At 46.2% G+C, this 24,087-nt stretch overlaps 1 protein-coding gene across 23 annotated transcripts in view; it reads right to left on the reverse strand.

Moving 5' to 3' along the window:
- The window catches only part of RIN2 (Ras and Rab interactor 2), a 252,492-nt gene that overhangs the window by 47,034 nt on the left and 181,371 nt on the right, over positions 1 to 24,087 (reverse strand). For 14 of the 23 annotated variants that reach the window (XR_012419099.1, XM_074004673.1, XM_065522710.1 and 11 more), the window contains 2 exons: positions 22,881 to 22,981; positions 189 to 381 (listed from right to left, as the gene is read on the reverse strand). Coding sequence is in view for 18 of the 23 variants with exons in the window: in XM_074004673.1 (XP_073860774.1) it covers positions 189 to 381; positions 22,881 to 22,981 (294 nt within the window). In the remaining 5 variants the exon portion in view is untranslated. Of the gene's footprint in view, positions 1 to 188; positions 382 to 9,323; positions 9,485 to 22,472; positions 22,670 to 22,880; positions 22,982 to 24,087 lie in introns of those variants that run through there. The other 9 variants (XM_074004670.1, XM_065522712.1, XM_074004671.1 and 6 more) reach the window with 4 other exon arrangements.

Genomic DNA, 24,087 nt, shown 5'->3' on the forward strand with positions numbered 1-24,087 from the left:
AAAGACACGCTGTGAAGGGCTCTGTTCCTGGGTTTCCAGAATATTTCTGCATGAAAACCAGTTACACATCAGGAAACATGCTCCTTACAAGTTGGGAAGAACTTTCTGGAACTAACTCCAGGTGTTTTTCTTTAAGCCGGCAGCAGTCCTGCCTGCCTCAACCTGCTTCCCGAGGTTCTGAGTCTTACCCCCGGAGGCTGGGCCTGCAGGACCTCTGCTGCCTCCTCCTCACTCAGACCCAGCTGCAGCCATATGGGGTGGGTGTGGAGAAGCCGGTCCAAGATGCTGAGCCTGTTGGAGAGGCTGTCATAGCCTGAGTCCCGGGCACAGGTCTTCACGTCCTCTTCCTCAGAATAGCCACCATCCTTGTGTCTTACCATGCTAGGAGAAAGAGAAGTGGCAGGGTCAGCGGGCTACAGTACCATTTCCCTAATGAGGAGACCGTCCCTACAAGTTCATAGGCCAGGCTTGCCACCGCACATACCCCATCTTGTGATTGCCCCCTTAATCATCTTCTCTTCCAGACTGAAAGCTTTCTGAGGGCAGACACATTGTTTTATTTTACTCTATATCTCTAATATTAAAAAGAACACTTTGCACTGGACAGACCTGACCTTCTATTTCTAACCCCATTTTCAAAAGTTCTAAGCATCCGAAATGCCGTTTATTCAGGCTTTGTCTTCTGACATAAAACATATCTTTTCTTTTTCTTTTTTTTTTGAGATGGAGTCTCATTCTGTTGCCCAGGCTGGAGTGCAGTGGCGCGATCTGGGCTCACTGCAACCTCCGTCTCCTGCGTTCAAGTGATTCTCCTGCCTCAGCCTCCCGAGTAGCGGGGATGACAGGCACCCGCCACCATGCCTGGCTAATTTTTGTATTTTTAATAGAGATGGGGTTTCGCCATGTTGGCCAGGCTGGTCTTGAACTCCTGACCTCAGATGATCCGTCCACCTCAGCCTCCCAAAGTGCTGGGATTACAGGCGTGAGCCACCCCGCCTGGCTGACATAAAACATTTCTAACTTTGAGAACAGAACCCTAAATGTGAAATAGCATAGATGGCAACCGTGAGATCCTAATGCTCAGTAGCATTCTCATAAGCACAGCCATGCCCCAGTCTAAAGGCAAATGCACTCACACAGATTTATTTTGTACCTGAATGATTGGATTTTATTTCTTCTCACAAATCTAAGCATTTTTATTACTGACATTATTTATAATAAAACTTCACAGAGGAGTGATGCTGTGCTATTTGTAAAATCATGTCGACGTTCTTTATAATAACTAAGACGTGGAAACAACCCAAATGTCTGTCAGTTGATGAGTGGATGAACAAAATGTGGCTGAGCGTGGCGGCTCACGCCTATAATCCCAGCACTTTGGGAGGTTGAGGCGGACAGATCACTTGAGCCCAGGAGTTCGAAGCCAGCCTGTGGAACACGGCGAAATCCCATTTCTACTAAAAATACAAAAATCAGCCAGGTGTGGTCAGGTGCACCCGTAGTCCCAGCTACTCAGGAGGGTGAGGTGGGAGGATCGCTTGAGCCTGGGAAGTTAAGGCTGAAGTGAACCATGATCCCACCAGTGCACTCCAGCCTGGACAACAGGAGTGAGACCCTGTCTCAAAAAAAGAAAAAAAAAGGAGTAATCTATTCTTATAATGGAATATTATTCAGCCATAAAAAGGAATAGAGCACGGATGCATGCTGCAACATGGATAAACTTGGAAAGCATTATGTTCAGTGACAGAAGCCAGATGTATAAGGCCACATACTGAATGACTATTTACATGAAATATCCAGAACGGGAAAATCTACAGAGACACAAAGTAGATTAGTGGGTGCCAGAGAATGAGGGAGAGAAAAGAGAATGGGGAGTGACTGCAAACAGGTACCGGTTTCTTTCTTCTGGGGTGATGGAAATGTTCTGGTATTAGACATGTTCTGGTAATAATTGCACAATGTGTGAATGTACTAAAAACCCATGAATCATACACGTTAAAAGTGTGAATTTTATGGTATGTGAATTATATCTTAATGACCAAACCATACTGACGTCCTTTTGGTGCCAATACTGGTTCTGTCAGTGACTGTTTAATTCCCATTTCACCAATGAGAAGACTGAAGCCTAAGAAGTTACTGAGCTGTCCTGAGTGATAACAGCCTTGAAACAGCGGAGCTAGAAATTACACATACTCTGATAATTTATCCAACATGTGGGTTCCAAGTCAGGTCAGGGACACAGGGGTGAGGGGACAGAGGTCAGGTCAGGTCAGGGACACAGGGGTGAGGGGCACAGAGGTCAAGGACACTGGGCAGTTTGTATCCATGTAGTGGCTGTTGTGTGCCAAGCCCTTTACCTACCTTCTCTCATTTACTCCTCTCGACAGCCCTGAACCACAGGCACCATGATCCCAGTTTTACAGAGAACTAGGAGACTGAGCCCAGGTCAGGACCTTGCTCAAGGTCAAGCCCCTCGTTAGAGGGAGGGGCTGACATTCCCATCCAAGGCAGCTTCGCTCTGGGTTCTCTCCCCCTTTACCAAACTCAGAACTGACACTTTCCCTGGCTCTCAAGGAGCAGGTCATCAAGCCCTATCCTGGGGCAGCCAAGGGACACCAGACCTAACCATTCATGTCCAAACAAGCAGGTTTAGCTTGGGGTACATATGGTCTTCAATCCTCTAAACCCAAAGGAACTCAACAGTGTGATCTAGATAATGTCTTTAGCACTGAGAAGGATGGATAATGAAACCGAATGTATGATGAGAGTTATAAAAAGGAAATTAAAGAAAGGAAGTGTGATAGTTCCACATGGACAACTCTACTCCTAAGAGGTGGGACTGAATTTAGAAGAAGCCAACCTATGCCGATCATTTTTGGGTGTGCAGACTCAATAATAATACCCAGTGTTGGCATGTGGCCTGGCCAGATATCCCATCCTAACTTCTCTCCATCACCTTCGTGACTTTCTGCAGGCCTGAGGAATCTCACTCATTCATTCAAGATTTATCTTTTTATTTCTTCTCAAACATATGAACACTTTGCTCAACTTCTGCTACAAGTTTCCAGGTAGGAGACTCTGCGCCAAAAAGAATAGTTTCTCCTTCTGCAAATGCCATTCCAGCACCTGCAGGTATTAGGAAGTGAATATTTGCAGTTAAAAAAAACATACTCTTCAAAGTGAAGCTGGTGTTAAAATTCCTTTCATAGAAGGCAAAAGAGCCAGCTTTAGACAAGTGATTCTCAACCCTGGCTGCTGATAAAAATCACCTAAAAAAGCCAGGTGTGGAGGGCCGGGCGCAGTAGCGCACACCTGTAATCCTAGCACTTTGGGAGGCTGAGGCAGGCAGATGACCTGAGACCAGGAGTTCAAGACCAGCCTGGCCAACACAGTGAATCCCCGTCTCTACTAAAATACAAAAAGTAGCTAGGAGTGGTGGTGGGCGCCTGTAGTCCCAGCTACTCAGGAGGCTAGGGCGAGAGAATCGCTTGAACTTGGGGAGGTGGAGATTGCAGTGAGTGGAGATTGCGCCACTGCACTCCAGCCTGGGCGACAGAGCAAGAGCCTGTCTCAAAAAGAAAGAAAGAAAGAAAAAAGCCAGGTGCAGTGGCTCACGCCTGTAATTCCAGCACACTTTGGGAGGCTGAGGCGGTTGGATCACCAGAAGTCAGGAGTTCAAGACCAGTCTGGTCAACATGGTGAAACCCTGTCTCTACTAAAAATACCAAAATTAGCTGGGCATGGTGGCGCACACCTGTAGTCCCAGCTACTCGGGAGGCTGAGGCAGGAGAATAGCTTGAACTTGGGAGGCAAAGTTTGCAGTGAGCTGAGATCATTCCACTATACTCCAGCCTGGGCAACAAAGCAAGACTCCATCTCAAAAAAAAAAAAAAAAAAAAAAAAAATTCCCAGGGGATTTCAATGTGCAACCAAGTTTATAACCACTACTTTGGATCAGTGTTTGTCAAACTTGAGCGCCTGTGTGAAAGTCACCTGGGGTTTGTTAAGCCACAGATTCCTGATTTCAGACTCACAGCTTCTGCAGGCGTGGCGTGAGCCAGAGACATTGCATTTCTAACAAGCTCTCAGTGACCAATCTGAGGACAACACTGTAAGGAGCATTTGCCTGAGGTCCAAGTGTAAAACATGCACATTAACTCAGATCCAATTAGGGGTTTGATTTGGTTTTGTTAGGGGCTGGGGGTCAGGGATGGGTACCATGCCACTAAAAGAATTCTTGGTGACGTGGCCGGGCGTGGTGGCTCAAGCCTGTAATCCCAGCACTTTGGGAGGCCGAGACGGGTGGATCACGAGGTCAGGAGATCAAGACCATCCTGGCTAACACGGTGAAACCCTGTCTCTACTAAAAAATACAAAAAACTAGCCGGGCGAGGTGGCGGGCGCCTGTAGTCCCAGCTACTCGGGAGGCTGAGGCAGGAGAATGGCGTGAACCCGGGAGGCGGAGCTTGCAGTGAGCCGAGATCCGGCCACTGCACTCCAGCCTGGGCGACAGAGTGAGACTCCATCTCAAAAAAAAAAAAAAAAAGAATTCTTGGTGACTAAATGAATATTTTATCACTGCCACCTCAGGTTGGCCATATTTTGCCAAGTCCAAATTGGACAGTGTCTAACATGACAATTGTGATGCTCATGTGTGCTGAAAGTAAACATGTTGACATATCTTCCTTCCCTAGAAGGGCACATCCTGTGACTCCTCTGTGGTTTCAAGGAGCTGAAAAGCCTTTGTTCTGACAAGTGACCTCAGCCTGAAAAGCAGGGACCAGACAGGAAGATGGTGAATAAAATTCATGGGACCTCGTAAAGGAGCAACCATAAATTATCCCTTGCCTTTGCAAATGACTAAGCTAACTCCTTGATTCAGCCAGCCACTTGAGATTTATAGCATGTTATTACAGGACAAATTGGCTTTAATCAGGAACAACCTTCAGGAAAGAACTAATGTGAGAACATCGAACATGTAGGGGATGCTACTGGTGCCCCACCTAGAGCCCCTCCTCTAGGGCAGGCACCCATGCCCCAGCTGCTGCGAGTGTTGGCTGTGGAAAGCTCACAGCTGCTCCTCTTCTCCTGGAAATGCCCAGGAAGCTACATCCTCTCCCTGAGAGCAGACTCGCTGCCAATGACATACTGATATGTACTTTCTACATATGTGAGATGGAGAAGAGTGGCCTTCCAGCCTCAAGGTGTGACAACTCTGGGGGCTATTCACGCTGCTGAGCTCCCTGTGGGACCAGGCAGAGCCCACATCTTTGCCTTGCCTCCTCCCTGTCCCATCCTGGATCCCTCACTCCTTGGCAGACTGTTCCTGAATCACTTGCACAAGAAGCCCCGAATCAGGTTCTCCTTCCAGGGAACTCAACTTACGATAGAACTTAATGAGATAAATAGAAACTAATGATTGCTAAGAAAGGTGTCTGCATGCAAACAGGAGGGAAGGCAGTGAACAGAGGTTCATAAAAGGTAAAACACGGTGATACAATTCAGGTGATTCCAATAAAAACATGGCCATAGTGGAATGGCCACAGAGCCAAGCACAGGGCAGGAAGCATGAGGTTCCTCTCCTAGCTTGGCCGGGCATGTGAGACCTTGCTCAGGTCCCTTTCTGAGCCTCTTCCTTTTGATCTGAAAATAGTAAATAACAATACCTTCACCACCAGCTAGTAATCAATGCAAGCAAAAATTGTGAGTGGATGCTAAAATCAGAAGGCAAAAGACTTAGGAAATAGGATAGTCATAGTCTTAAAATATCACCTCACAGACCACTTAACGACTTGTGAAAATGGAAAGGTACCCTGGCAATGGAGGTACCTGGTAGATGCCACCTTAACCAAGTGATCTGTGCTAACTCCTCCAAAAATGAGCCGCCCTGACATCATGTGCCCCCGACCTGAGGCTCTGAGAAGGTACCATGTCACCCAGGTGTCTTTCCTGCCCCTAAATATGACTCACCTGAATGTATACAGGAGAAAACAATCAGAAAAATCCAAATTTCAGTGACTGCAAAACCAATGGCCAAAACTTCAAAAATGTCAATGTCATGAATTTTAACAGGCTGTAGGATTAACACAGGTTCCCCAAGGTGAATAAAGAGATGTGGTAACTACATGGAGTGCATAGCCTTGAACTCATATGGCATCAGTATAAAAAGATCTATAAAGGACAATTTCACCTGTAATCCCAGCACTTTGGGAGGCCAAGGTGTACGGCTTGCTTGACCTCAGGAGTTTGAGGTCAGCCTGGGCAACACGGCAAAACCTGGGCTCTACAAAATATACAGAAAAGAATTAGCCAGGCATGGTGGAGCGTGCCTCTGGTCCCAACTACTCCAGAGGCTGAGGCGGGGGGATCGCTTGGGCTTGGGAGGTGGAGGTTGCAGTGAGTCAAGATGGCGCCACTGCACTTCAGCCTGGGTGACAGAGTTAGACCCTGCCTCAAAAAAAAAAAAATAAAAAAATAAAGGTAACCGGGCACAATGGTGTGTGCCTATAGTCCTAGCTACAGCTACTCAGGAGGCTAAGGCAGGAGAACTGTTTGAACCTGAGAGGTGGAGGTTGCAGTGAGCCAAGACCATACCATTGCACTCCAGCCTGGGTGACAGAGCAAGACCTTACCTCAATAATAACATAACATAACATAACATAACATAACATAACATAACATAACATAAAATAAAATAAAATAAAATGGATAATTTCCTAAGCGTGATAATTTTATTATGCTTACAAGGGAAAAATGCTCTCATTCTTAAGACACACATACTGAAAGATTTAAGGGCAAAGTGTAAACATGTTTGAAAGTGTCAAAAAGAAAGAAAGTGTCAAATGGTGAGCTTCGCCTAAAATGAAAAAAATATAAGGAGATAAAGAAAATGTAGCAAAATTTCAACACATAGTGAATTAAGTGACACTTTTCCATAATGTTTGAAATTTCTCAAAATAATAGGTGGGAGGAGAAGTAGTAATATCTACCATCTCACTGAGTTTTTCTGACTATAAAACTCATTTATTTGTGCAGCCATTCCCACTATGTCTAGGTGTCTAGGGCTGCTATCATGAGGAGATAAAACTTAGGTACAGATACAGTGAGACCCACCTGTGAATACAATGGGCAAACCACAGAATGCCCCTCAAAGTATAAGGTGCCTCTAGGGGCAGAGAACAAACACTCACCTAAAAGAACAAACACTCACCCAGAGAACAAAAACTCCACCCATCCCAATTCCAACCAAACCTGGGCTTTATGGCTGTGAAGCAGATGGGTGGATCTTCCGTCCACTTTGGAAGGGCAGGGCTCTCCAGCACCTGTCCTGCTATCGTGAAAACCAGGTTAAAGCTCTTTGGAGTATGGGATGAGAGAGGCCTTTCCACTGGGCTGGATTTCCTTCCTTCCCATGGCCCAGCGTTAATCACCTGAGCAGGTGGAAGAATAAGTGATTGCAGAAAGCTCGTTCCGAATAGGACAACCAGGCAGACAAGGGTTAGTTTTACTAACATTGCCAGAATCAGATTCACTTGAGCAGAGCAGAGCTTCCAAACGATGCATGCCTTTTCTTGTCCTAATTCCAGAAGAATAGTACAGTCTACCAGCACAGCCCCTAATGACCAGTCCCAGCAACGAGGGTCTAGACAAAGCGTGCTATGAAGCCTCCCTTGCACCTCCCCCTACATCACCCGCTCCCCCAAGCTCCGTCCCCAACCATACATCTGAAGTGTACCCTTTGACTTTGCAAATGAGAGACAATTAATAAGGCAAAAATACATAGAAATTTGATGCAAGGTCATTTCTGTGGCAAAAAGTACTGACAGAGTAAATAAAGTCAACAACTTTCTAGATATAAGAATACTAGTTTGGCTGTTAAATAGCAAAAAGAAAGTTCAAGGCAAAATGCCAAATTCTTATTCTGTCAATCAAGGATGGTGCACATCCATTAGGCTACAGGTGTTAGCAGGTGTGCTCTGCTCTGTATGGCTCTGCCCTCAGTGGTAGGACATGAGGATAAACGAGTTAAACAAAAAGCCCCCTAAACCTCCTCTGTGTGTGTAAAACCACACCTTCACTAAGCTGAGCAATTAGATATTTATTTATTTATTTTGAGACGGAGTCTGGCTCTGTCACCCAGGCTGGAGTGCAATGGTGCAATCTTGGCTCACTGCAACCTCTGCCTCCCAGGTTCAAGTGATTCTCCAGCCTCAGCCTCCTAAGTAGCTGGAATTACAGGCACACACCACCATGCCTGGCTAATTTTTGTATTTTTTTTAACAGAGACGAGGTTTCACCATGTTGGCCAGGCTGGTCTCGAACTCCTGATCTCAGGCGATCCACCAGTCTTAGCCTCCCAAAGTGCTGGGATTACAGGTGTGAGCCACAGCATCCAGCCTAGATTTTTTTTTTTTTTAATAAAATGACGTCCTGGTGCAGTGCCCTGTACCCTAATCCCAGCATTCTGGGAGGCAGAGGGAGGTGAATTGCTTGAGCCTAGGAGGTCGAGGTTGCAGTGAGCTGTGATCATGCCACTACACTCCAGCCTGGGCAACAGAGTGAGACCTTGTCTCAATAAATAAATATATACTTAAAATTAAAATTAAAATCATTCAAGACAATCACTTTTGTCTGGGACATACTTCCAAGTTGCCTTGGAGAGTGCTCCCGAGAAACTGGAGTTTCTAAATGGACAATTTAATATCATCTATCATAAGATGTGCCAGATTTTTTTTAAGAACAAAAGTGATTTCAAACAAATATTTAAAATGTACTATGAATTTTCCACCAGCCTGGCCAACATGGCGAAACTCCGTCTTTACTAAAAGTACAAAAATTAGCCGGGTGTGGTGGCGCGCTCCTGTAGTCCCAGCTACTTGGGAGGCTGAGGCAGGAGAATGGCTTGAACCCGGGAGGTGGAGGTTGCAGTGAGCCGAGACCGCGCCACTGCACTCCAGCCTGGGCGACAGAGGGATACTGCGTCTACAAAAATATATATATAGAGATATATATTTTTTCCAGTCTACAGCGGACTGTTAGATTATAATTCAGCTAAAAAAGGATTGGTTTAGTTAAATAACAATATGTGAAAACCCCTCATAGAATGAATGGCAAGTCCCCTATGGAAATAAATAAGGCAGTTGAGGCTCCTAAGTCAAATGATGCTTTCCTAGGGGAAGTTCCATAGTTCTCCAGCTCCCTTCCGTGTGTCTGTGCCAGCAGCTGTGTCTCAGCACAGTCACTATCACATCTACCTCGGAGCTGGAACCATTTGTGGTCTACCCTTGTGTTTTATCAAGGTAACCTGTTTTGCTTCTACTTACATGAGTCATCTGGTGACACTGGGATGACTGGGTCAGCAGTTAGTTGGAGGAAGGATTATCACAGTTTCTCAAAAGCAGCTGGGCTTTCGGCTTTTATCTCAGTTCCCCAAGCCCTGGCCGTAGACATGACCTTCTTTCCCTTGTCAGGCTCCACAAGGTATGGAGAACTCTCCCCTTGGAAGGGCGACACCTGCTTGCTTTGCCGGCTTTCCCAGGCCAATCATGGTGGAATCTACAAGGACTGCCCCAGACCTGGGATTTGAAGGAGTGAGCGGCAGGCTCCTCCCATGTCTCTCCTAGCAAGTCTCACCTTTCTGGCCAGGCACTCCCTGAAAACAGTCATTACGAAAAATTCCTGGCTTTTCTGGAAGCCTGAGGGCTCATTCCCTGAAGGTTTCTGGGAATCTTCTAGACTTTTACGAAAACAAAGTTTTTCATTGTTTACATGGTAAGTGTTTATTAAGTGGTTACAGAATGAAGACAATGGGCTAATTATCATTAACAGGGTGACAAGTTCTTATCAATAAAACAAAAACAACAACAAAAGCAGAGCTCAGGTTCCATATTGCTTTTGCCTCTGACTAAATTATGGTTTAAGATTCATTACATCGTTTGTCTCCCAAACATAAAGAACTGTAGTGTTGCTACTAAGTGGAAAATCCAAAAACAAAATAAAGCTCTAATGGTGGAAAAGTATAGATTAATTTTGATATCTAAATTTTTAATTTTAAAAATTACTTTTTTAGAGATGGGGGTCTTGCTGAGTTTCCCAGGCTGGTCTCAAACTCCTGGCCTTAAGTGGTCCTCCTGTCTCAGCCTCAGCTTCCTGAGTAGCTGGGGCTACAGGCACAAGCCACCACGCCTAGCCCAATTTTGATAGTTTGTAATATCTCAATGTGGTTAGAAACTGACAATATTTCCGAAAAAGTGATGGATATAGCAAGGTAATCCATGGAGGCATGGTTTTAATTTTAATGACCCTTACTTATTTTAATGGTTATATGTATTCAGTGTGTTTCCCAATTATGGTAAAGATACTGAATTTGTTTTTTTTTTTTTTTTTTTTTGACAGTCTGTCACCCAGGCTGGAGTGCAGTAGTGTGATCTCGGCTCACTGCAGCCTCTGCCTCCTGGGTTCGAGCAATTCTCCCGCCTCAGCCTCCTGAGTAGTTGGGACTTCAGCTAATTTTTGTATTTTTAGTAGAGACAGAGTTTTGCCACGTTGGCCAGGCTGGTCTCGAACTCCTGATGTCAGGTGATCCACACACCTCGTCCTCCCAAAGTGCTGGGATTACAGGTGTGACCCACTGCACCAGGCTGAATTTGCTTTTTCCTTTTTTTTTTCTTTGAGATAGAATCTCGCTCTGTTGCCCAGGGCTGGAGTGCAGTGGTGACACAATCTCGGCTTACCGCAACCTCTGTCTCCCGGGTTCAGGCAGTTCTTTTGCCTCAACCTCCTGAGTAGCTGGGACTACAGGCATGCGCCACCATGCTGGACTAATATTTGCATTTTTAGTAGAGACGGGGTTTCGCCATGTTGGCCAGGCCGGTCTTGAACTCCTGGCCTCAATCGATCCTCCCGCCTTGGTCTCTCAAAGTGCTGGGATTCCAGGTGTGAGCCCCCGCACTGGCCTGGGGAGATCATCCTGTAGATGCATCTACATGCTGTTGCTCAGCTTCCTCCTTACTGAGTTCAAGCTACTAGGAATGTCTCCTGCCATATCTGGCTCCTACCTACTTACCTACCCGTCAAACTGAGTTCAAATCCTCATCCCTTATCTCTATCAGCTGCAAGTAATCTGTGACCCATCACATTCCTTCCTTACTGTCCCCACACCTCCAGGGAACCTACCCCATTCCACTCTGGTCAGACTTCTCTCCCTTACTAGCCTGGCCTCATCCCCAGGCCATATTCAGGCCTCGCCCTGGGCAGGCATTAATAAAAGGTCTGCTTTAGGCGTGACCAGGGGCCTGAGGAGGAGGTGATCGGCAGAGAGCAAGGTTTACGGAAGAGGAGGAGCTTAGTGGGCAGGAAGAAAGGTTCTTCCGGGTACTGGGAAGTTTCTTTCTGAGGCCTCCTAACAAATACAATCCGCTGCTCAGCTCCAGCCTCAGGAGACAAAGGGTTCTTGTTTCTGTGCTTATCAGGAAATGGGCGGCAAAAATCACCACAGCTACCAAGAGCCCCCTGACCTTTGGCCATCTCTGGGGCAAGAAAAGGAGGCAGCTCCAATCCTTCCAGAAAAACAAATCCTTCCTTATTGCTCGTGAATTTATCCCATGGACACCCCTTCTAAGCTCAAGTCAACTAGCAAGGAGTGGGCTTTGAGTGGCTTTGGTTGTAAAAGTCAATGATGTTCTTGCAGTCTACATAGTGAAAAAAAAAAAAAGATAAGAAAGATAAAAAGAAAAGTCAATGATGAGCTTTAGTTTAGAATTACAATAATTCTACGCCCACCAATACCAGACGTTGGACACCAGTGCTCCATCCAAGATCTCCAAATACAGAATGCTTTATTCCAGCACGGAGAATGAGATTTAGAATTCCAACAAAAAGTGGCCTGCTGAGTGCAGGAGAAAGTAGAGGGTAGACAGTCCTGGCAGGAAAGTGCCCTTAGATGAAGGCAGGTGCAGTGCACAAGCTCTGAAGAAATCCCAGTGGGAACCCCACGCACACAGCTTCAGGGGCTTTCTCATTCAGTCATCAATTTATCTGGAATCAAAGCCATCCACCTCCTGCCCATGTGAGTGCACTGAAATCACGATGATATTTTTGGTAAGGCATGTCATAGTTTCAATGAAATCAGTCCTGATTCTAGTCTCCCTCAGTCTCCTAATCTTCAGCGGTTAGGTGGAAAGAGGACCCCAAGTCAGACTTGAATCAGAGCCTCAGCACTGCCCCTTCGTCACTGTGAGGCCTGCACCCATTACCACGCACCACTTAGTCTCAGTTTCCCTGTGTCTAAAAATGGATTCTTGTTGAAAAAAGGAATCTGTTAGCAAAACAAATAAACAGAACCTGAAAAGAACTTCTGATTCTAAGTGCCCGGAATGTCTTTGAAACTATGAGTAAAGGTTCAGTTCCACGGGAATTTCCAGGATGACTTTTTATTGTCTCCTAATTTTTGGATAGTCACAAAAAGAAAGCGAGGCAATGTGTTTCCATTCTAGGACTGACAAATACTGTTGTATAAACACAACTCTGGAGCTTGTTTTGGCAGCATTTCATGTGACCTGGGAGAAAGTAAAACCCCAAAGCTTCTAGAGGCTGGCTTCCAGCAGGTCCTGGAAGCAGGAGAGTTCTCCATCTACCTTTAGTGTCCAGGCTCAACTTGGACTCTGGTGTCACCATCCTCAACTTTCAGATGGAAAAAGAAAAAAGAAAGCCACTTCTTTTGATATTTTTGTGTTAAAATGTCCATGTATATCACGCTTCTCCAGGAGCCTCCCTTCAGCTGCATGCCAGACTAAAACCTTTTTCCAGGCTGTTGCCTTAACCAGCTGCAAAGGCAAGAAAGGTACACTCTGGGATGTGGCACTGCCAGAGGACCCAGGCTTCTAGTTACAAGAGGCCAATGCAGGGGTCATCTTATGACTCAAGGACGAGACAGAAGTCAGAGTCTTGTGCCCACCATGGTCCTGCTCTTGGGACAGTAGATCCTTGACCATGTATCAAAGGGAAAACAAATATACATCCCAAATGCCACGCCGCGGCCAAGATGCCTGGATAGGTGGGAGATGAAGCCAGGACTTAGTGGGGCTGGGAGAAGAGAGGTAGTGGGTCTGGAATCAACAACTTCTCGAAAAATATTAGAACCAGAGGCCCCTTATGTAGAGACACAGAAAATAATGGCTCATATCGAAGATATCTATCGACTAAAAATCTCTGACACAGGACCAATTCCAATTTGTGTTAAACACATACACACACACAGAGCAAACAAAAAATACCCAGAGAAACTTCAAATTCAAAAATACCTAGAAGTTGATGTCTAATGATTTCTTAACACCTTCAGACATAAAAATAGTTCTTTGGAATTTTGAAGTTCAGAACTTGAGCCTAGTTATAGGTAAAAAAAAAAAAAAAAAAAAAAAAAGGCCGGGCACAGTGGCTCACGCCTGTAATCCCAGCACTTTGGGAGGCCGAGACGGGCGGATCACAAGGTCAGGAGATCAAGACCATCCTGGCTAACACGGTGAAACCCTGTCTCTACTAAAAATACAAAAAATTAGCCAGGCGTGGTGGTGGGTGCCTGTAGTCCCAGTTACACAGGAAGCTGAGGCAGGAGAATGGCATGAATCTGGGAGATGGAGCTTGGAGTGAGTGGAGATCGCACCACTGCACTCCAGCCTGGGCGACAGAGCGAGACTCCGTCTCAATAGAAAAAAAAAAAAAGAAAAGAATTTTGAAATGGAATTAAACATGTCTCTGTAATATTCTATTAGTCTGGAGAAGCAGGGAAACCCCAATCCATTCTGGACACAGCAAGACCCTGGCCTGGCTAACACAGTTGACAGCATGGAAATGGCCGGGTGAGCAGAAGAAACTTGTTACCCGCCACCCCACGTGGGAAGACTAGTGGCAGAAAGTCCTGGGGAAATGGATTGTCTTAGAAGGACCACTGCATATTTAGCCAAGTTTTAAGGGCTATCAGTGGCCATCCAGTTTATCTCCTTGAGATCAAAATGCTAGAAATTGATAAAACTGGTCCTGGGTCCAGTTTTCCAACTTATGCAGTTTCCCTAGAGCAAGCAAGTTCATACTTAATTCCTCAAGGCCTTTTTTTGGTCCCATTAAACTCTAAAAGGAAAAAGAATCACTAGCATATTTGGGGTTACGGATTTTATTTCTCCATGGAGAAGGGCTGCTGCTTTTTGAGGGTGGAGGCCCAACTTCCTCAAAAAAGATTTGTAAGAGCGTGTCACGGGAGGACTATTCTGAAAAACTTTTAGGGCCTTTGGTAGTTTTTAAATTCTATCAACAGAGGCCCAGCAGAAGAGGACACAGAAATGGGAACAAAAGTGCATGTCTGCCTCTGGGGAGACACTGCCATTTTCAGGAGGTAAGAAAAAGTGGTGGCTATTTTGCCCAAAACTTCCTCTCGTTGACTCTCCAGCTGGAGATGAAAAGGCCAGATATGGAGTGAATGCTGGCAGAAGCTTTTATTCATTCCTGTAAAAATAAGAAAGAGGAACAAAGAACCTGTTGTCCTGGTTGCCCTTGGAGCTGAAAACAGGCAAAAGAAGGAGCCAGGCGGGCTCCAGTCTTGGTCCCGATGCCCTTTGAGCCCGGGGCATGCACCCTGCTTCACGGAAAGGCAAGCGTTCCATGGATTGGCAGTTTCTAGTATTTAATTGCTTTGGGTTACACTGGTGTTATTTCCTAGCAGATGAATTCTAACTAAGCAGATATTTTATGGCAGAACCAACTGCCAATATAGCAGCAATGCAAAGCCTACAGAGCACAGAACAGCTCCAATATGCTGCTGGTGACATTGTGTGGCCAAGGTTTACTATAAAAAGATAAGCCAGCCACTACATTGGAAGGTGCTACCCATCAACAAAAACAGAATCAATTTCTAGGAAACTGCATTTCTAGGATGATCAAAAACACCCTTGTAACTCAGTGAAAAATCGTACATGATCTACCATTTAAATGGATTGTGATGCAAAAACATCAGAAGGATACACATCAAAGCAAAGAATTAAATCAGCCAACCCAACAAACAAACAATCAAAAATGGTTCTATCTTGGAGTGGGGGTGGGGTCGGGGTCAGGGTGCTGTTTATTTTGATTTTCTGCATTGTGCTTTTTCCACCACGTAAGTGTTTTACTTTTGGCCATCAAAAAAGAAATCTTAAACGTCCCTTTTAAAAACCTTCCTAAAGATAACAGATATCACCAGTCAAGATAGACTGAACAGCTCTTTAGGGCATTTTTTATCTTATACTTCTTACTCATTCATTAATGAAATTGATGTACCTCTGACTTAGAGGTACCTGCTTCCCACCAGAAGTTCTCGGGACATCTGCTGTCCTCCTGTATTCATCTGACATATTCTATTATGTCCCATTTCATTATATGAGATTCACTTGTTTATAATTTTTTCCCTCCTTAGGTTGTGTAAATCTTCAGGCTCCACTGTCTTGGTATTTTGATAAATAGGATCCACTGAATAAATATTTTCTTTTTTTTTTTTTTTTTTTTTTTGAGACGGAGTCTGGCTCTGTCGTCCAGGCTGGAGTGCAGTAGCCAGATCTCAGCTCACTGCAAGCTCCGCCTCCCGGATTTACGCCATTCTCCTGCCTCAGCCTCCCGAGTAGCTGGAACTACAGGTGCCTGCCACCTCACCCGGCTAGTTTTTTGTATTTTTTAGTAGAGATGGGGTTTCACCGTGTTAGCCAGGATGGTCTCGATCTCCTGACCTTGTGATCCGCCAGTCTCGGCCTCCAAAAGTGCTGGGATTACAGGCTTGAGCCACCGCGCCCGGCCATTTTTTTTTTTTTTGAGACAGAATCTCACTTTGTCACCCAGGCTGAAGTGCAGTGGCTTGATCTTGGCTCACTGCAACCTCCGTCTTCCAGGTTCAAGCAATTCTCCTGCCTCATTCTGAGTAGCTGGGATTACAGGCACAAGCCACCACGCCCGGCTAATTTTTGTATTTTTTTTTTTTTTTTTTTTTGAGACGGAGTCTCGCTCTGTCGCCCAGGCTGGAGTGCAGTGGCGCGATCTCGGCTCACTGCAAGCTCCGCCTCCCGGGTGCACGCCATTCTCCTGCCTCAGCCTCCCGAGTAGCTGGGACTACAGGCGCCCACAACCGCGCCCGGCTAATTTTTTGTATTTTTAGTAGAGACGGGGTTTCACCATGTTGGCCAAGCTGGTCTTGAACTCCTGACCTCGTGATCCACCCACCTCAGCTTCCCAAAGTGCTGGGATTACAGGTGTGAGCCACCACACCCAGCTAAAATATTTTCTTTAATTTGAGTTTAGTGGTTGCTACATTGGTAAGAGTGTAGCAAAGAGCTGGTCAACCCTCATAGAATTCATTGAAATCATGTTCGGGACACTCCTGATTGAGCTGAAATATGGAAATATTCTAGGGGATTGGGGGTAAATTGATAAAAGTAATCATAGTAGTGAATCCTCGGTGACATAACCAGAAAATGTCTCACCATATACCTGTTGCTGCTACACGGCCTGCCCTGCAGCAGTAACAGGTTTGTCAGTAAAGCCATCGACGTGTGATGTGTTTACTCTGTGGACATTCATCTAGCTGGATGCTTATTTGTGAATTTTGCTGAGTCATGTTTTACTTCAGTGGAAAATTATTTAAAAAGCAGCACTAAGTGAAGGTAGGCCTGGTTCAAAAAGCCACAGAGTCGCTAATGTGGTCACAACTGTCCCCCTTGAGACTTAAGGAAGTGGAGCTCTGGGCACCTTTTCCCCAGGCTGAGGCCGCCATTCTTCCCTTCTCATCTTCAGTTCTCACCTCTGGGCAAGTGAAGAAGTGAACGATTGTCCAAAGGAGGAGCCATCTGGGTTTCCTGTGGTTATAATGTCAATGTTGTCACATAGCCACTGAGAAGCTCAGAGCTTCCCAGAAGAGGCCAAAGGTGATGACCAGCTGCTACATTGTAGCATTGAGAAGAGCTGGCCAAGGAATTTTTGAATTCCATGTGTCATGTCTGGTTCTGTGGTGGGGCAGGAGGAGTATAGACATGGGACCGCAGGCATCCCACAGCAATCCACTTGGGCTAGAGGACACCAGCGAGGTGGCAGCAGGAGTGATGGCTACAGGAGAGTGGAGGAAGGGACGAGCCACAGCCCTCACTGACCTGCTCTAGCCAGGATCCCAGGGATCCTGAACAGGCAGCCTGGGCCCAGACAATAGCTTGGGAGGTTGTTCTGCGGATCCCTCTGTTCTGCCTGAGGACAAAGTGATCTTTAGAGACTTGTGTCAGCCTAGAGGGGATGGGTTCAAGTGATGATGAGAGTGGAACCTACCTCAGGCCTGGTGGGCCTACCCAAAAGAGGCCTGCTTCCCCCAAATGAAAATGGACTGTGAAATCATGCGGGAGGGAGAGGGGAGTGAAACGCCTTTATGTTCCCGTACTCGCCTGTCTTTGGAGGGATGCAGTGCGAAGAGAGGAAGCAGGAAACTGCATTGGGAGAGAGCAGAGGACCAGGAGCAAGAAGCCCTCAGTCTCGCCCCTGGCTTACGGGCTTCTATTTGGTAGATTAGCAGAGGCATGGAGGGAGATTTAATCAGCTCCTACTCTATTGGCCAAAGATTAAAATAGCTCATGGTAGAACTGGTGGAGGAGGCACGACTGGAGACTGGGGGAAGGACCTCTGCCCTATTTCTTTGCTAGGGAGGAAGCCTTGGGCCTGTCACACATTTTCAACTTTTTATTTTTTTATGCACCGGTTGGTGGCCCTCTGCAAGAGGTCTCTGATGCATAAATACTTCAAAATCGCTAAGAGGCTTGGCACCCTTCCTTTATCCATTCAACAAATACTTAGTGAGTGCATTCTCTATGCCAGATACTGTCCCTGGCACTGCAATCCCAAGGTGAAGGACAGACCCAGCCCCTGCTCTCACAGAGCTTACCTTCTAGAGATGGGAGGCAGAAAATGCACAGATGGACCAGGTGTGGTGGCACACGCTTGTGATCCTAACTCTTTGGGAGGTCGAGGCGGGCAGATTGCCTGAGCTCAGGAGTTAAAGAGCAGCCTGGGCAACATGGTGAAATGTCTCCACTAAAATACAAAAAATTAGCCGGGTGTGGCGGCGTGTGCCTGTAGTCCCAGCTACTCAGGAGGCTGGAGGCACAAGAATTACTTGAACCCGTGAGGCAGAGGCTGCAGTGAGCCAATATCATGCCACTATTGCACTCCAGCCTGGGTGATAGAGTGAGAGTCTGTTTCCAAAAAAAAAAAAAGAAAAAAAATGGACAGGAAGCAAGTGAGTATACGTCCTGTCTGTACAAGTTCTATGAAGAAACATAAAGCCAGGTAAGGGGGTAGAAGAAAAGGAGGGCTCAAGGGTGAAGGCTTCCTGGGGAAGGATGTGCCAGGCAGAAGGAACAGCAAGTACGAAGGCCAGGAGGCAGGAGCCACATTGGCAAGGAGGTCAGTGGGACTGGAGCTGAGTGATGCGGAGAAGAGATGGCGGAGGAGGGGGTGCTTGGGTGCCACATCTTGTAGGGTCTTGAAGGCTATGGTAGTAATTTTGGTTTTAGATGCAAAATTATCAAAAGGCTTTGAACAAAGGAGAGCTGTGTCTTGGACTTACGTGAACTAAAAGGTTCACTATGCTGCTTGGCTAATAGCCTGGAGAAAGTGGAACTGGTGGAAGCAGAGGCACCAGGCAGGGGCCACTGCAGTGGTGCTGGTAAGAAGTGGTTCCATCCTGTATCTATTTAAAGGTAGAGGCTAGGCACGGCAGCTCACGCCTATAATCCCAGCACTTTGGGAGGCTGAGGTGAGTGGATCACTTGAGGCCAGGAGTTTGAGATCAGACTGGCCAACATGGTGGAACCCCAGCTCTACTAAAATTACAAAAATTAGCCAGGCATTTTTGGCACACACCTGTAATCCCAGCTATGTTGGAAGGCTGAGGCACAAGAATTGCTTGAACCTGGGAGGCAGAGGTTGCAGGAGGCTGAGATCATGTCACCACTGCATTCCAGCTCTGGGCAACAGAGCAAGATTTGTCTCAAAGAAAAATAAAATGTAGAGCTGCCTGGATTTGGGGATGGATGGGAGGAGGGCGGTTATGAGAGGAATAGAGGCATCATGGATGACTGCAAGGCCCAAGACGTTGGAGGCATGGTGACTGGGACGGGGAAGACCCAGGAAGGAACGCACCTGTGAAGGAACCCTGCCTGAGTGGGCAGTTGGTTACCAACCTCTGGACTCAAAGACAGGATCAGCCAAGGGAGTATAAGTTGGGAATAACCAATGTATACATGGTATCAGAGCCACAAGACCGGGTGGGATAAGCTAGGAAATTACTCCACATACCTCTTTTTAAAACTACATATAGTGTGTCTATTACACGTGTCAGGAACCATGCTGAGTCCCTGACAGCTATTAACTCACTTAATCGTCCCAACAACCCTGTGAGGTAACTCTGTTATTATTCCCATTTTAATGGTAAGAATACTGAGGCACAGATATTTTTTAAAGTACCTTGTACAAAGTTAGTGGGAGAGAGGAGAGGTGTGAAGAGTGAAAAGGAGTGGCTTGGCCGGGCACAGTGGCTCACACCTGTAATCTCAGCACTTTGGGAGGATGAGGTGGGAGGATCCCTTAAGCTTAGGGGTCTGAGACCCACCTGGGCAACACAGAGAGACCCCAATCTCTATCAAAAATATAAAAAAAAAAATTAGCTGGGTGTGGTGGCGGGCATCTGTGGTCCCAACGACGTGGGAGGCTGAGACAGGAAGATCGCTTGAGCCCAGGAGGTCAAGGCTGCTTTGAGCCAGGATTGTGCCACTGAACTCCAGCCTGGGTGACAGAGTGAGACTCCATCTCAAAACAAACAAACAAAAAATAGAAAAGGAGAGGCTCAAAGTGTGATCTCCAGGTTCTCCAGGGCTGGAGTTTAGGGAGAAAAAGAAGAACCAGTCAGGGCACTGGGGGCAGCAGCAGGACAGCTAAGAGGATCCCAGGGAGGTGTGGGGTCCCAGAAGTCAAGCCAAGCAAGCGTCCCAAAAAGGAGGGCAGATGGACCATGGCAGACGACGCTGATAGGAGACAGGCTGGGAGGTGGGCACTGGCCACCGGGCCAAAACTGACATCTTCACTTTCCCTAGCCTCATTCTGAATGAACATCCTTCCATTTTGATTGTAGGCAACAAACCACAGTAGTATTATCAAGACCTGTGACTTTATCACCAACAGAAACCACAGAGGTTTCACCGTCGTCACAGCTGTTACAGAGATTGTGTCATTTATGCCTGTCACGTGTAAAAAAGAAGCGCCTATGCCATGAAAGCACACGCTGAAACACACACTGAAATCTTCTGATCACTGGACTTCACTATAATTGTTTTTCCCATGACATCCTATAGACCTTATTTTATGCATTTAAAAGATTATTCAGAGAAGGAGTCCATGGCGCAAGAAAAAGTTAAAGATCAAGGTCATCCCGATGTTAACCACGAAAGAGCAACCAAACACTAACACAGCTAGAGGAATAGTGATTCCTAACCTAGGGGACTAGCTTGGTGCTTAATCTGGTATTCCATCAACTAAGGAACCATAGACATTTCGTGGTGGCTGTGGTGGGATAGGCGACTCCCTGTCCCAGCTCACACTCACAGAGTACGAAGCGCAGAGGAAGCTGACTGCCGTGCATTTCCTGCAGCCATCAGATGTGCAGAGCCAGGGGCTGGGGGTGCTCACTACTTCCTTCTGCAGGGGTTTTGCTGAAAGCAACTCTGCTACCTACTGGTCTGCTTTCCTCTTCCCTCCTCTCCCCTTTGGCTGCTGCTCTGTGCCAGGCTGAATTGTGGCCACAGCTATACTTTTCCTTGATCTTGGAAATAACCGAACTGGCCCTCCTGACAGCTCCATTGGATAAAATGAAGAAATTAAAAGCAAAACCACTACTTCTTAAAAATCAGCAAGAGACTCTAGCACAGAAGTCAAAACTATGTAGCTTTTCCCCCACAGCACACAGTTTCCACATCAGTCAAATGCAGACCCAAAGAGCTTTCCCTCCTAGGAGTGTTAGGAAGATGCCATAAGTTAGTCGCTATAAGCAACTTAGAACAGTAGTTTAACATGAACAGTGTTGCCACATGGCCAACATGACCTATGTTGTTAAATAAAGACAACTCATCTTGCTTTTTCCTCTTTCATTTCCGTTAAAAAAAAAAAAGCCAAGTAAAATGCCTCTGCAAATTTATCAATTCATGAATTAAGCAACATAGCATTCAAAGTGACATTCATCTGGGAAAAAAGGCTATTGTGGACTGCTTACAGTTATTCTTACATCTGAAAAGGAAAAGATGGAAGGAAATGTGAAAGATTAAGCAACCACCCGGCTCTCACTCTAATACCCACCGCAGTCAGAAAACAAGATCTCGATGGCCCCTCACATGTTCAGAACGGCCTTCTTACACCCCCAAAATCCCCCGTGCTGATATGCAGGGGAAGGGTTTCTGCCGCTCTGTGTCCGGGTGTCTGTCATCTGTGGAGCTTGGGGTTGATCTCACAGAGCCACCTTTCCTGGCTATGAGAGAAATCAGGGCTACCAAAGCTCTCTTTTCTGTTGTTATCAGCCTAGACTCCCAATTAAAATTTAGCTCAACAAGGCACAGGATAAAGAGAAATTCCCTGGCTAAAGTTCCACGATGTTTGAAACTACACTGGAGGTGAGGCAGAGTCACTACCTGAAAATCATTATGCATTTGTCTAGTTTACGGGGAAAAAATAAGACTTTCACATTGAGGCCAAGAACAATCATAGAATGCTGGGTGTGCTGAAAGGAGCAAGGGGGCCATCTGGTTCACCCCCATCATTTTGTAGGGAAGGAAAGGAAAGGGAAGGCACAGAGAATTAAGGGAGAGTGCTGTTCCCCCAGAGACATCGGGTGTCAAAGTACCACCTGCCAGCTGCGAAGTGCTGGAAGGGATGGTGCTCTCTCCCCTCAGCGTATGGCGGGGAACTAGTCGGGCTGGTTTGAAACTTGCCTGGACAACCAGAACCATCTGGCTGGCCTGCCTGTTGCATGACTCGCAAGCAAAACCCACTCCATAAATCAGCCTCACACTGCTCCAGGCAGGCTCAGCCCCACTTTCTGGGAGAAAGGGGAAGCTGTTAATGAATCTGGCCTCTAAGGCACGAAGTGTCTGTGTCTTTTTACAGCCATTATATTGTTATCTTGTTAGCATCAAAGTTGGAAGAGGTCACCTTCAACTCCCCACCACCGCCCGACTTTTGCACCCCTTTTCTCCAGGTACAGACTAATCCCTTGCCTCCTATTCAGACAGCATGCAGTACTTGCACAGGTATTGGCTTCAACAGCACAGCACGCCGTCTTCCCTTTGTATCTAATTTACAACCACATCCAGTTTCCAATCGCTAAATGGCTTTTCAGGTTAATGGTTTTGGAGACTGCTGGGGTTTTTTCTGACCTGAGAATGCAAAATGAGTCCATCCTCTTTAGCTGCTCCCCTGTAAGCCTTCTGGAGACTCACACGGCTACACTGAATTCTACTTTGCACACGCTGGATCTCGCTGCGTTACTGTTTCCATCATTGGGAGTAGGTGGATATGGCACAGACAATTTTAGGTTTCCGGGTTCTGGTGCCAGGAGGAATCGAGAGAGTGTAAAGTTCAAGTGCCTTCAAAGTGATTAAAAGAAACAAGCAGACAACTAGTTCCTAGGCCACTCCCACCTCCTACAGAGGATTTCATCTAGAGCTGCCACCACACTCCCAGTTCCCGGACTTCTGAGGAGTGACTGCAAGTCAGCCCTTGGCAGTGCCAGGGTTCACTCAATCTCTTTCTCGCACCCATCACCTAACCGTGTCTCTGGTCACCTGTGGGTTTCGGCGGGTTCCAGGCCATTTTCCAGGCTGACATCTGTCTGCACCATCTCCTGTTTCAGTTCTCCGATCTCCGAGGCAATTGTGTCAATGAGCTATTCAAAGACAAAAATAGTATGACGTCAGGAAGTGGAGAGGCGTGGCATGCCCACAGCGCCCGGGGAGCTCAGGCTCTTCAGTAGGAACAGAGATGACCATCTTTTTCTATTTCTTTTTTTTTTTTTTAATCTTGGCTCTGTGAATTTCCTCTGGCCAGAGGAAAAAATAAAGGGGGAGGAGGCAGCTTCTCCTTAGAAAGGGGAAGAACTTAGGTTTCGGTATTGTAATAAGGAAAAGAATATGATATCCAGTTTGTTAGGTTTCAGTATTGTAATAAGGAAGACAATATAACACCCAGTTAGCTTTCTCAACATGAATATAGACAGAATAAATACATCCTGGCAAAACTGGGCCTCAATATCCATTTGGCAAGGGAAACAATCCAAAGGAACCCCCTTTGAAGGACTGAAATTCATACAATCATTATTTTGGTTATAGAAGTGAGCTTCTTGAAAAGACATATCCAGCATGCACACTGATTTCTGAAGACATCAAAATGATTTCTTGTTCTATTTTTGCACTGCTGTGGAGAGAAGATTGTTGGGGAAAGGGAGGAGAAAGGACTCAGTGAGGCTGGGGTGGGTGAGTAGGGAGGAGGGGAAGTGGGCCCCAGGGCCATCTAGGGGAAAAGGTGGCCCCATCTCAGATCCCCACCTATCCGCGCACCTGCATCTGACCCTTCAGACTGGTCTAAATTCTTTCACTCTCCTATTCACTCATTCAACAGAGTCTTTCCCGGCGCGTACTAGGCACTGTAAGTGTAGAGTAGCTGTTCTCAAGGGTGCCACTCTGCTCACTATTTTTTGAAAACATAGTAATTTTTCATACAAATGTTATTTACATCTACAAAAATATAGTAATTTTTCATACAAATGTTATTTACATTAACATGTAATAGGTCCATTATTGTTTTAAAATAAGCATTTTAAAATTTCTTCATTTAAATTTCTAATATAGCAACTATTTATAGATACGATTCACACACACGTAAGTTCTTTGGGGTCCTCAATAATTTTTAAGAGCATTGGCCGGGCATAGTGGCTCATGCCTGGAATCCCTGCACTTTGGGAGGCCGAGGCAGGCGGATCACTTGAGGTCAGGA

The sequence above is a fragment of the Macaca fascicularis genome, chromosome 10, assembly GCF_037993035.2.
Source record: "Macaca fascicularis isolate 582-1 chromosome 10, T2T-MFA8v1.1".
In the NCBI taxonomy this organism is placed as follows: Eukaryota; Metazoa; Chordata; class Mammalia; order Primates; family Cercopithecidae; genus Macaca; species Macaca fascicularis.